Below are 13111 nucleotides of genomic sequence, written 5' to 3'. Positions count from 1 at the left end.
GTCGCTTTAGTGTAGCTCAGAAGCAGGGAGGAGATGATGACCTGTGCTGTAAGAAGCCCCTTTTCGCCCCCTTCTCTTCCTCTCTCCGAGCATGGATTCATTAACACATCTCAGTCGCCAGCTACAGACAGACAAAGGATGCAAAGCTCAGATGTGTTTCTTTAGAGACCAAATGGCGAAAGAGGAGCTGGAGTGAGGCTCACGGCGCGAACACTGCATTTTCACTTCTTGTTAAATTGTACTCTTCAGTGGACTTTCCTTGTTTTTTTCTTCTTAACTAATAGATGGCACACGGGGCATGTTGTTTCGTACACATGCACCAATCCGGCACAACGTCTTGTTTTGCGACCCTGAGTTTCTAAGGTATCAGAATTTGCTCGTCACCTTCTCCCGGCCCAGTGGGCTCTTTCCGAGTGTTTGGGCCATTTGTGTGACAGGAGAACTCCTAGAAACTCCCTTGTGCCTGCCCCTCCCCGCACTCACACACACACTCGCACGCACACACACTTTCTCACAGTCGCGATTCCCCCGGCCTCCCAGCTCGTCTCCGCCACCGCGCTGGGAGATGCACAGCGGGGATGAGCAGGAGTGGGGCAGCGAGCGTGCAGCTTGTGAGAGAGAGCAGGAGAGGAGGAGGCGGGCCTCCACACGCGGGCTCCCCTGAATGGGATGTGAGGCAGCGACGCGCAGACAGGCAGGCAGTTGGAGACAGACGGAGCGGCAGGCAGAGGGGTACAGGAAAAACGGGGGCACCTGCAGAGTCAGAAAAGGTGATGGGAGCAGCTGACGGACCTAAGAGCCCAGGAGCCGCAGCCCAGGATTAAACAGTATGGTAACGTCTCTCTCCCAGCGCCTGCCTGCTTCACTGTGCTTGAACTGGGATGCGTCAATTTTCCTTTGCATGTGTTTCTGTGATCTGTGTGTGTAGGAGCTCCACATTCCTGTGGCTGTGTTGCTTTCATGCCTTTTTAAGTAGGTTTTTTTGTCCTTGTTATTTGCGGAGCCTGCCCCAGTGTGGAAGCTGCTCCTGCTTGAGTTGGACCGCTGTCTGCGGACCCCGAGCGCGGTGTGTTCTGGTTTCATTGATCCGCAGATGTCCTGGTGGCAGACATCGATGTCATTTTCCGTTTGAATACACACCTGCTGAGGCTGCACAGAAGCCTCAGGATACACAGTTTGCTGGGCTGCTTCAGCCCAGCCATGATCGCAGAGAGGGGAAGATGGATTATCTCCTCTCCGGTGATTCGGATACTACACATGTGGTGCTGTGGTCTCATTGTAATTCTGTGAGCAAACGCATTTTACGAGAATATTATGTCAAAACTATATTCCCACCAGGCATGTGTATGTGGGGATTAATTTGGCGTGTTTTACTGTCAGTAGACCTACAAATTTTTGCATTTTGTCGGCTGATTTTTTTTTTTCTGTGTAATTCATGATCTTGCGGTCTGCATTGACCCAGTATTCTCTCATGCTGTTGTGTTGTAAATCAACCTCATTGTCTCCTGCTGAACCAAATCCGACCCTATGTGCTCTGTTAGACATCGGGGTCCTGTGAGCAGACCCTCGACATGCTGGTGCTGACTTCTTCCCCGCTGTGGGGCTGTGAAGGGCAGCCGAAATCTCCCGTCTTCGAAGCACAGGGCAGAGGGGGAGGGGACAGGGTTGCAGCAGAAAGGCTGACAGTGTTGGGAAGGTTTTGAAGAGGGAATAGACAGTGAGCAAAACGTCCTTTTCCAGGCTGTTGTTCCTTCAGATCCCAGGGGAGAGCTTCCCAGTGGAGCCGAGCTGCAAATACCAAGCTATTTCCATATCCCCCAAATATTTCTCTTGCATTTGATTAATTATCGGTACGCCAGTTTCTGATGCTAAAATCACGTAGTGTTTTTGTATAATAAACAAAAATCTGTTTTATTGCGATCGTTTTATACACCTCATGGAAAAAGGTTCTCAAAGATTCTTATAAGATGCGCTAAGCTGATACAGCTATAGATTTATCCATTACGTAGTTTAAGTAATGGATCCTTGTATTTACTAGCAGATAATATTTCCATATTGGAATGATGAAAAAATTGTTTTATTCGATAAAGTATTGCATATTAAATTATGAAGAGTATGGGGCATAACAAAATTGAGATGCTGCCAACTGAGAAATGTATGAATTCTGTCTGTTAAATAGTCCAGCACTGTGCTCTGCGCCTGACCATGTGTGAGAGTGCGGTGATGACAGACTCAGGAAGGAGACACCTCTGAATGTGAATGTGGGGTCACCAGCGCCTCAGAGTGGGGCAGAGGAAGATTCGGCCTCCTTCACCGCCCTGTCTGTCAGACACACTCAGACACGCTCAGCCCAGACTGCGAAGCCCAAGCCCGCGGGGAAGAGCTGACATGCTGGGTGATGACAGCACGGTGCTGCTCTCTCGAGGGAAAGTCAGAAACCCTCAGAAGTTTGCTCATCTTGCAAAGCCTGCTGCCCGTATTCATAATGTGATAGAGTGGATCGCTGCTAACAGCACGCTTCCTGCAGCCTAGAGAGCAGGACTGAACACAAGTCAATAACTCGCCTGTCCACTGCTGCGATGATTCAGACAACTTAAGTCATTAATGACTGTGGTAGAACTGTCTTGCAGCGCAGGATCTAGGCATTGTGCTTTACAGGAAGCTTTCCTTTCACTCCCTCACTGCTGCCCTGTTCCTGTGAGCAGGGAGCTCCCTCAGCTGGCATCAGGAGGACAGAAGTCTGCATGTCTAGACTGTGGGCACTTGCTGCCAAGGCTCTCCTGTGGTTAATCCTGTGTGAGGTGAGAGTGCCAGCACACAGGCACATCCTGCAGATGAGCTGCTGTTCTGACTCGGTTAGCGAGGACGGGGTCCACACGCACATGCTGGGTACCCGTCCCACATGGTTCAGTGACTCAGCGTCCACAGCATGCCCCTGCAGACTCTTTGCTAAACAGCACTGTGAAAGAAGTGCCTTCTTTTCTCGGAAATGAAGTTAGACAATACAAGCACGTCAGTTGCCAGGTTTAAACCTACACTTTAAATTTCCTTGCCGGAGAAGAAGGGAGAATGTATTGCCTTTCCGGGAACAGTATGGTCTGTTCAGGTCTCAGGAGATGCAGATTAATGTACTACACTCACGTCTCGCACTCACCTGGCTCAGGCTGCATCAGGCATTCAGCACACAACTGTTTATTTCTTGTTTTTCATCCTGCGGAGCACAGCACGTTCTTGTGCTTGAGGAGCTCACAGGAAGTGAACACTCAGGGCCCTCAGTAGATCGGAGCAAGTGAGAGAGAAAAGAAAGAGTGAGACAGAGAGACGGGTGATGCAAATGGCCAGCCAGTGGCCAAAAGAGATGGAAGAGTGTCTTCCTGCACAGCAGCCACACGCCATTACCCTGGGCTACCTCAGCCTGTGCCAGGACCCTGAGCAGCCCTGTCTCAGGGGTGTAGTGGAGAGTGCACCATTAGACTTATTTTTGTTAGGCTTAATTGTTGTTTCTTTTGTTATTTAGTGTTCACAGCGTTTGGTACTCTAAAGTCTTATGTCTGATGAAAGTCTAAACTCTAAAGTCTTAGTCTGATGAAATGATCACGCAATGCAATTAAATTGCAAACATTTCTCTTACCAGTTTCCTTTCTGCTTGAAAAGCTGGTCCTCTCCTGTCTAACTCATCTCGCTCTTTCAGTGGTGGGTGGCTTCTGTAGCCCTTGGTGGGCATGTTAAAGACACAAACCCTCTCCCACCATGCTGTGCACAATCACAGGGACGTTATGCTGGGCTCAGTGAAACGTCAGAGGAACCCAGAGGAATCACTTGACCCTGAGCACTCTTATCGGTAGCTGCCTCTTCTTATAGATTTCTTCTATATAGCAGGTTGCATAAACAGTGTAGTATGTGTTACTAGTGCAGGTAGCTGCGTGAAGCAGCTTTTATTCTAATGGCTCTCTTGTACAAACTTTATAGTCTGCATTCTTTAGCAAGTGTCACAGTGGGCAGGCAGCCAGTAGAGCTACAGCTCTAGACAGGCCAATGGGGGAAGTGCGCAGAGAGAGATCAGCTGCTCGCTGATGGCATATCTTTCCTCAAGCAGGCTGGCAAGGCAGTCATCTCTGAGCCTGTGCCTAGATTGCACCCTCTGCACTGTGGTCTCCTGTGAGTTTTCTTCTGAGACTCTCAATTCAGAACAGGGCCTTGATATTTATTTGGATTTCCTGAAGCCACAGACACCTCTTCACATCTCTAAAGATCTAACCTGGACTGTGAACACTGACTCTATCATGAAGAAGGCTCAGCAGCGCCTTTATTTCTTGAGGTGCCTCAAGCGATGGGGGATGCCAATACATGTGTTGGTGAACTTCTACCGCTGCACCATCGAGAGCATCCTCACCAACGGGATCACCGTGTGGTATGGCAACACCTCTTCGCGAGAAAGAAAGGCACTGCAGAGAATGGTCAATATGGCCCAGAAGATCATCGGCTGCGGTCTCACCGAGATTAAACAGCTCTATGAGGACCGCTGCCGTGGTAGAATTCTGGCCATCACAGAGGACAGTCACCACCCCGGGCATGAGCTCTTCACCCCACTGCCCTCAGGGAAGAGAAATAAGAGCATATGGACAATTACCACTAGATTCTTCAATAGCTTCTATCCACAAGCAGTGAGACTGGCGAACACATTTAGCCATCCCCCTCGGACCACACCTACACCATCACCATCTACCTCTTTATGATTTCTTATCTATTGCACATCTCCAGGCATTGTTTACACGTCTGTATTGTTTACATTCAAACTGTCTACATGTTTACTTGCACATTGTCTATTGTTTGTTTGTACATTGTCTTGATGCACTGTTTGCACTTTTTTCTGTTTTTTACACTTGTTTTACAATCGAGAGACTTTCTGTAAGTAAGAATTCCATTGTACCAGTACCGGTTACATATGGCAATAAAGTTCAAGTTCAAGTGCAACCTACTTGGATGAAGCACTTGTCAAGATCCAGCAGAACTGTCAGTGTGGCTGATACATTATCACTCTTCTCTAACGGGGAGCAAACACAAGGCACAACACAATAACACAAATTCTGGGGTCACGGCAGTGCGCTGGAAGAAACTAAAAGTTTTATAATAGATTCCCCTTCTGACTCTGCAGAGCATTCAGCAAACAGTGTCTAGATACCAGAGTTTTAGTGTGAAGCCCAGCATCTGTGGTGGTTCAGGTCAGCAGTTTCGCTTCATTTAAAATTCTTGTCTTAAATAACACTTCCCCCAACCTGACCACTTCCTGCTGTTTGAGTGCAATGAATTGAATCTGTGAGCATGTTTCTGAAAATGTAGCCCATCAAGAAATAGCTCTAGCTCTGTCATACCAGACATGTTATCATCAACAGGGGAGCCTATTACTTTAAAATTGGGTAGCGTCCAGGGAGAACTCTGCAGGAACCCTGTGGTCTTGAAAGGAGAATCATGCCTTGCAAACATATGCCCCGTGCTCTGACACCTTCTGACAAGAGCTCAGAGAGGTGACCAGTGTGGCTTAGATGTGTCCTATACTCCAGCTCCTATAAGAGAAGAAAATAGCAGATCTGCTGCAGCAGTACGAACACTGCTGGTACAGTTTATGTGTGCCACTGTACAAGCAAATCAGGATGCCAGGGAGCTCTGTCAAAGTGAGTTGTTCGAACTGGATGCCTGGAGTCTCACTTGCTTGGTCTTTGTCAATGTCTCTGCAGCTGGAGAAGGGGGAGGTGAGCACGCTGGGGCTACCCCCCACCGCCACCCATGGTGGCTCCGATGGCAACATCAGTCTGGACGTCCCCGAGGCGCCGGACCCCCAGCGCACACGCGCCGCCATCGACCACCTGCAGCAGAAGATCCTGAAAATCACAGAGCAGATCCGCATCGAGCAGGAGGCGCGGGACGAGAACGTGGCTGAGTACCTGAAGCTGGCTCACAACGCCGACAAGCAGCAGGCCTCCCGGATCAAGCAAGTCTTCGAGAAGAAGAACCAGAAGTCCGCACAGACCATCTCCCACCTGCACAAGAAGCTCGAACACTACCACAAGAAGCTGAAGGAGATCGAGCAGGTGAGCGCCCCCTACAGGAAGAGTGATGAGCCACCTGTCCTCAGGGCTCCCTCAGATGCTACTTTCACAGTGTGAGGACCGTATTGCATGTTTTTTTTGTGGTTGTCTGAAATCCCACTCTGTCCCTGTCCTCCCCCTAACTGCACTCTCTCCATTTTCCTCTTTCATTCCCTCTGTGTCTGAAACCCTGGCTCCTTCCTCCTTGCTCACCTCTCATCCCTCCACCCCTGTGCTCATCCCTGTGCCCCTCCCTCACTCTCTCACTCTCTTGTCCTACAGAACGGCCCGTCACGGCAGCCCAAAGATGTGTTGCGGGACGTGCAGCAGGGCCTGAAGGACGTGGGCGCCAACATGCGTGCAGGCATCAGTGGGTTCGGGGGGGGCGTGGTGGAGGGGGTGAAGGGAGGCGTGTCCGCACTGTCCCACACGGCCGTGGTGTCCAAGCCACGGGAATTCGCCAGTCTGATCCGCAACAAGTTCGGCAGCGCAGACAACATCGCACACCTGAAGGACACGCTGGACGATCCGCACCCTGAGGAGGCCCAGCGCGCACTCAGCGGCAGCGCCACGCTGGTGTCCAGCCCCAAGTACAACAGTGACGACGAGTGCTCCAGCGCCACCTCTGGCTCAGCCGGCGGCAGCAACTCTGGGGCTGGGGGCGGGGCGGGGCTAGCGCCCGGCATGGGCAGCCCCAAGTCCAACACCCTGGACAGCCAGCACCACACACACAGCACCTGGGACACCCTGCTGGAGGAGCTGCGAGAGATCAAGGCCAGCCAGGCCCACCTGGAGGACGCCATTGAGGACATGAAGACCCAGCTTCAGAGGGACTACAGCTACATGACGCAGTGCCTGCAGGAGGAGAGATACAGGTACACAGACTGAGGGGACCAGTGGCTGAGGTTATTGTCCATTGACAGAATAGCATGTCTATGCATCTCTTCAAGAAGCCAGCTGAGTCGTTGTGTATGTGTGATAGGAACCTGATTATGTGGGCTGAGTATGTGTGCAGTGGGCCCTGTACTGTCTGATTGCATGTGTCTGCACTATGGGACCAGTGCTGTCTGTGATTGCATGTGTCTACACTGTGGGACCAGTGCTGTCTGTGACTGCATGTGTCTGCACTGTGGGACCAGTGCTTTCTGTGACTGCATGTGTCTGCACTGTGGACCCAATGCTGTCTGTGATTGCATGTACGCCAGATTCAGATAGCATGGTGTCAGACCTGTTTCCCTGGGCACTGTGTGCCCAGCCACAGAGCATTGGGCTATCTGTGATTGCATGTGTCTGCGCTGTGGGCCCAGTGCTGTCTGTGATTGTATGTGACTGTGCAGTGGGCCCAGTGCTGTCTGTGATTGCATGTGACTGTGCAGTGAGCCCAGTGCTGTCTGTGACTGCATGTGTCTGCACTGTGGGCCCAGTGCTGTCTGTGACTGCATGTGACAGTGCAGTGGGCCAGGACTGTCTGCGTAAGGCAGTCTACCCCATCGCACTGCGTCTGTGTGCAGGTATGAGCGGTTAGAAGAGCAGCTGAATGACCTGACAGAGCTGCACCAGAACGAGATGACCAACCTGAAGCAGGAGCTGGCCAGCATGGAGGAGAAGGTGGCATACCAGTCATACGAGAGAGCCAGGGACATTCAGGTGAGCGGTGAGGGCTACACAGACCCTACCAAGCCAGAGCCCATGAAACGTATGGGACCCACTTGGGTCCTGCTGCCCTGCTGTCGCACCCAGGACTCTGTTACAAACAAAACCAGCCCCCTGTCGTCCTACATGGCTTCAGGGCTTCAGTCTGACAGCACCTGTGGCAGCTTTCTTTTAATCAAGTGTGGTCTGGTACGAGGACTGCAGCTGTAAGTTAATTTAACTAATACGTGCAGGTGAGGTTAATTAAGTACATTTAAACCTAATTAGTTGGTTTTAATCAGTGTCTTTACAAAACCTTTAGAAACTGCAGACTTGAATCATTTTCTGATGGTGAATGGAGCTGAGGGTGACACGGTGGTGCAGTGGTTAGCATTGCTGCCTCACATCTCTGAGTTCAATTCTAGATCTGGGCTGCTGTCTGTGTGGAGTTCGTATGTTCTCCCTATATTCATGTGAGTTTCCTCCAGATGCTCCAGTTTTCTCCCATATTGGTTGTTTAAGACATACTGGTCGGTTAACTGACTTCTGGGTCCACGGTGTATCCTAGCCTTATGTCCATTGCTTGCCAAGACAGGCTCTGACAACCAGCTGACCTGTCACTAGAGCTCGTTCAGGCCTCTATCACATGTATATAAGTTCATGTGTTGAATTAGTTGATTAATTAGAGAATTGGTGAAGGGCTGAGTTACATCCTCACAAGGGATTATATTAGACAGCTTTGTTATATATAGGAACTCTCAAGAACATCTGCTGTTGCCTTTAGATGTTCCTATTGTGTGTATTATAACACTTGGGTAAAAATAAGTCTTCTGGCACAGTCTCCTCCGCTTTCCGTCAGGCCTGAGATAATGGACAGACATCATGAACCATCCGAGGAGAAGTAAGCCTGTTATCCCTACCAATAGAACAGTTCACAACCAACTAGAATGTTGTCTGAATTATTATTTGCTATAAAACGACAATACTTTTTCTTCCTAAGCATAGTATGAATGAGTGTTTGGGGCTATGCATTCTGTTCCCAGTGAGACGTCTGAGGAGATGTGACTCTGCGTCTCTCTCTCTCTTGCCCTGTAGGAGGCAGTGGAGTCGTGCCTGACACGCATCACCAAGCTGGAGCTGCAGCAGCAGCAGCAGCAGGTGGTGCAGCTGGAGGGGGTGGAGAACGCCAACGCGCGGGCGCTGCTGGGCAAGTTCATCAACGTCATCCTGGCGCTCATGGCCGTGCTGTTGGTCTTCGTGTCCACGCTGGCCAACTTCATCACGCCACTCATGAAGACGCGCGCCCGGGTGGCGGGCACCGTGCTGCTGGTGCTGCTGCTGGTCTCCCTCTGGAAGCACTGGGACGTCCTGGAGCTGTGGCTGCTGCCCAGCTGATCGGCCCACTGTGCTGCCCGTTTACAGCACCCCTGCACCCTGCCACCACCCCACGCCAGGCTGGGGCTGCGCTGGGCCTATGAATTTCCTCCCAGTCGTGCACAAGAAGGACACCGCTGTTCCCGTTATTTACTGATGTATTTATTGTTTCTCAGATCTCTACTTCTCCATGAGACCATATTGCATCCTCACCTCGTCCTTCGCCGTTTTTATAGGACAGGGGTGTAGATATGTTTTTCTTTGCTTCTTTTCTGAAGATTTCTGAAAGAGGGCTTGGCTCCCCTCCCTGTCTTACTTGAGAAGAGGTGTACAGGACTGCCCCCTCCCAGGGTGAACCCTGTGCAGGCAGAGCGGAGTCCGGCTCTGCCAGGTGGATCAGCTCACACCCAGGAGGGAAAACTCTGCATCGCATGTAAGGCGCTCTCCATCTCGAGCTAGGAAGAGTGCACAGCCAGGGTGAGCGAGTGTGCGTGTGTGCTCTCCGGGCACTGGGCTCTCACCTGGGGACCTGCAAGTAGAGGGCTGCCCTGGCGCGCTGGAGAAGAGACTGGAGACAGCAGGGCAGAGGTGGATCAGATCCTGGGATCAGTTAGGTACTTGCTATCAAACAAGCCGAATGGCCTTGTCTTGTCTTTCTTACGTTACCGTGAGAAAGTGAGGACTCTGTCAAGCCGCTCAGAATGGTCTCCTCTCGTATTTGCTGCCCCAAGAGCCAAGCAACACGCTGAGTCCAAACTGAGCCTACTTCAAGTTTGTTTTTTTGGGTGTCTCCTGGTTTTTTGTTTGATTTTAAATTGATCATCATTACCATTTTTACTACAGGTGTTTTGAGGGAGATACAATGAACACATGTATATAAAGTTTTTTTTTCAGATGCTTTTGTATTTTTATGTATGAACGTTCAGCAGATTTAAATGAACCTGGACACGGAAACGACGCCCTCCTGCGCACTGACAGTTTTGTTACGCAGTGCTTCTCGGAGTTCATTTCCTCATTTGCAATTATTTATTAAATTGCTGTTGGTTTTTTTTTAGTTTATCATCCTGTAATGAGATGAAATGTTTTATTCTGGTTCTTAATCTATGGTTGAAGAAAAGTGATACTACAGCTGCTGTTGTATCAGCTGCCTGTTCTGCCTGTAGGGTGCTGCTCGGACCCTGGAGCTCAGACTGTCCTGGGACAGGCAGCAGGGCAGCAGGCAGCAGGTTAGCTCACAGCCTAGAGTCCAGCAGGTGTTCCTCACACACTTACAAATAACCTGTTGACAAGATCGAGGACCTTGTCTCAAACCAGTGGGCAAAATATCTCAGAAAACCATTCAGTGTTCTCTGAAAATTGAAGGGAAGAAGATCAAACTGAAGCCAGTTGTTAGATTTATTGATGTCTTACAAAGCCTGAGGCGAAAGAACAGCTGGGAAAGATCATTGTTTTTATCTGCAATTTGGTTCTTTTGTTTATTTTTTTTTGCACCAGCTGGAGCAGCTAACCAGCTGCCCTCCTATGTCCTCCCTGCCACAGCACTGCTGCTATCAGGAGCACACCACATTCGCAAAACGGCAGCCCGGGTCACAGGCTGAAGGCGCTAATGCCATAGCTGGCGACTTGCCTGCCTGCTCTGTGGGGTCACCAGGGTCCCTGAGGTCTGCCCCACCTGGCAGGTGCATCGCGGTCCACTCGTCTTCTCCTTTGTAGCAGGAAGGGTAGATCTACACCTGACCAATGGGCCTTTGAGCCAGCCTGCTGCCCTCAGGGTCACTGTGTTTTATCTTTGTACTGTATATACTGAACCGTCACGGACTGCACAGGGTGAGCTGATACAGGAGAGCGCTGACACTGTTGAGTCCAGCCCGCTCCAGTAATGGTCCAGCTGTGACTGTCCCACTGTCCTGCCTCGTCCGTCTCTTTCCTTCTTCTTCTTTTGGTCTGGCCAGGGTGATTTTAAGTCTGTGCAAAAGATGTCTTCACAAGTCCTGCAGCACTTTCTTCTCACCATTCAGAACCTGTCACATCACAACAGCAGTCAAAATTTGCTAATGATCCAAGATTTTTCTTAAGCCTCACTTTTTGAAGAGCTTGCTAACTCAGTAAGCAAACAATAAAAGCTCTTTTGTGTTGAGACAAGCTGTCTGGTGACCTTGATATTAAATTAAAGGGGGGGACGAGGCTTATTTACTGGTAAGGGTGAAAATGGCTAAAACCAGCTTATTCAAAGGAAACTACAGTGTTGTACAGTATTTTTATTTTTTTAACTTATTTTCAAATGCTTATTGTGGCCTGAGCTATGGACTGATTTATTGTAGGACACTGTGGCTCAGGCTTTGGGGGCAGCAGGAGTGTGAAGACAGCCTGCCTTCTTGAGGCTGACAGGGATGAAGGGGCAGAATGTCGCGAACACTGGGAATCCGTATTGTGGGTCACAGAAATGCAGACCGGTCTGGAGAGCAAGGAGAGAGAGAGAGACAAGAATGTGTAGAATTCTGCCTCCTGCCTGTTGGTTGGATTACCTTGAATGTAAGCTCTTGAAGAGTCTGACAGAAAAAAAAGAAAAGTATCTCTGTAAAGATTCGTCGTGACTGGAGAATGTTTTACTGTAAATAAAGAAAGGCCATTGCACTGTATTTTCTTATAAACGACCGCCCCCTGGTGGCTTTTTTGTGAAGTGTTTCTGCATTTTGCTTTGAAGGCGTGTAATCGTGTTCACATGCTCATATGACTGCCGTTCCAGTGTTGAATGCTGAAGAAAGAATCTGTTGTTTGTTTTTCAGTCATGTGTTTCAAAATGAAAGTGGCACTTTATTATTATTACTATTATTATTATCATTATTTTTAAATTTAATTTTTGGAAGAATAAAATTAGAAAGAACGATCATTTTTCGTTTTTTCCCCTCATCTTTCAGTTCTTTTCCAACACACGCCAGTCCTTGCATAGCCCTGTGGAGTAGTTCTGCTTTTCCATGGGGCTTCCTGCTTTTCACGATTTAAGGGGAAACCAAACAGTGTAATGGTTAGACCACAGGTGTGAGCTGTGCAGGACACTGGCACGTAAGAGGTCTTTGTATTGCGAGAGGCGGGTCATGTTGTGGAAGATGATACTCTGGTTTCTCTCGAGACACAGCCAGATGAGATCCTCCAGTTAGTTAAATACTGACTGCCGAACGGGCAGGTTGGGCTGAATGGCCTTCTCTCGTGTGTGTGCTTGTGTTCACGCAGGGCTCGAACAGCAGCAGATCTGTCCTTGCCTACGTTATCCACACCAGGGAGAGGGGTGGGGTTATATAACAGCACAGATGAAAGGCTGCTGCTTTCTCAAGGGTGAAGAGGGGGAGTGTTTATTGAGTTGTAACGAATAGGCATCAGCCCTCAAGAGAAGGAAAGAGGAATTAAACACAGATCACACAGCACAGCAAAACAATAAGAAAGGGTACAAAGAGCACCGAGTGCTGAACACACTCCCTCCACCTCACACAACAGGCAAGGCGTTTGTGTGACAACAGAGGAGAGAGGTGCTGGGAGATCACTGTGAAACTGCGGGTGCCTTCACAGGCCTCACCGAGCTTTACCCTTGCAAACAGAAATGTGCTCACGCAGGAAGAGACTTCTCCACTAGGAAGACGGGCGACAGGAAGGAATGAAGCACACTGGGAGAGTGGGTAGCGTGTGAGCGCTTGTCTATCTGTGTGTGTCTGTGAAGAGCAGGCCATGTGAACGGTGATCCGTTTGACAGCAATGCTCTCTCAAAGAAAACACCCTTTTTAATCCAAAGCAAAATTACTTTTACAAGTAAAATACAGACGAAATAACGCAATAGCATGCAAATCAAATCAGTCCAAATCACACCGACCCAGAGTGCTGCAACCTGACTGGAGCCTCATGCCAGGCAGCCAGTCAGGACTTCACAGAGACAGGAGACGTGCTCATTATTCACTCCCTGCGATGTGTCCATCATTACCAGGTTAGCTACAAGGTAGTAGCAAATGCAAGTGGCCTGCATCCATCCT

At 49.6% G+C, this 13111-nt stretch overlaps 1 protein-coding gene across 1 annotated transcript in view; it reads left to right on the top strand.

Moving 5' to 3' along the window:
* The window catches only part of tmcc2 (transmembrane and coiled-coil domain family 2), a 38239-nt gene extending 26260 nt beyond the window's left edge, over positions 1-11979 (top strand). Inside the window, exons 3-6 of the mRNA XM_088922299.1 lie at positions 5736-6089; positions 6369-6961; positions 7598-7733; positions 8814-11979. Of these exons, the coding sequence (XP_088778425.1) occupies positions 5736-6089; positions 6369-6961; positions 7598-7733; positions 8814-9113 (1383 nt within the window). The 3' untranslated portion in view covers positions 9114-11979. The remainder of the gene's footprint in view (positions 1-5735; positions 6090-6368; positions 6962-7597; positions 7734-8813) is intronic.
* Positions 11980-13111: the final 1132 nt, after the last annotated feature.

This window comes from Atractosteus spatula, chromosome 7, assembly GCF_055471065.1.
Source record: "Atractosteus spatula isolate fAtrSpa1 chromosome 7, fAtrSpa1.hap1, whole genome shotgun sequence".
NCBI classification, from domain to species: Eukaryota; Metazoa; Chordata; class Actinopteri; order Semionotiformes; family Lepisosteidae; genus Atractosteus; species Atractosteus spatula.
The sequence above is the reverse complement of the archived record's forward strand: the minus strand, read 5'-3'. Positions and strand labels throughout refer to the sequence as shown.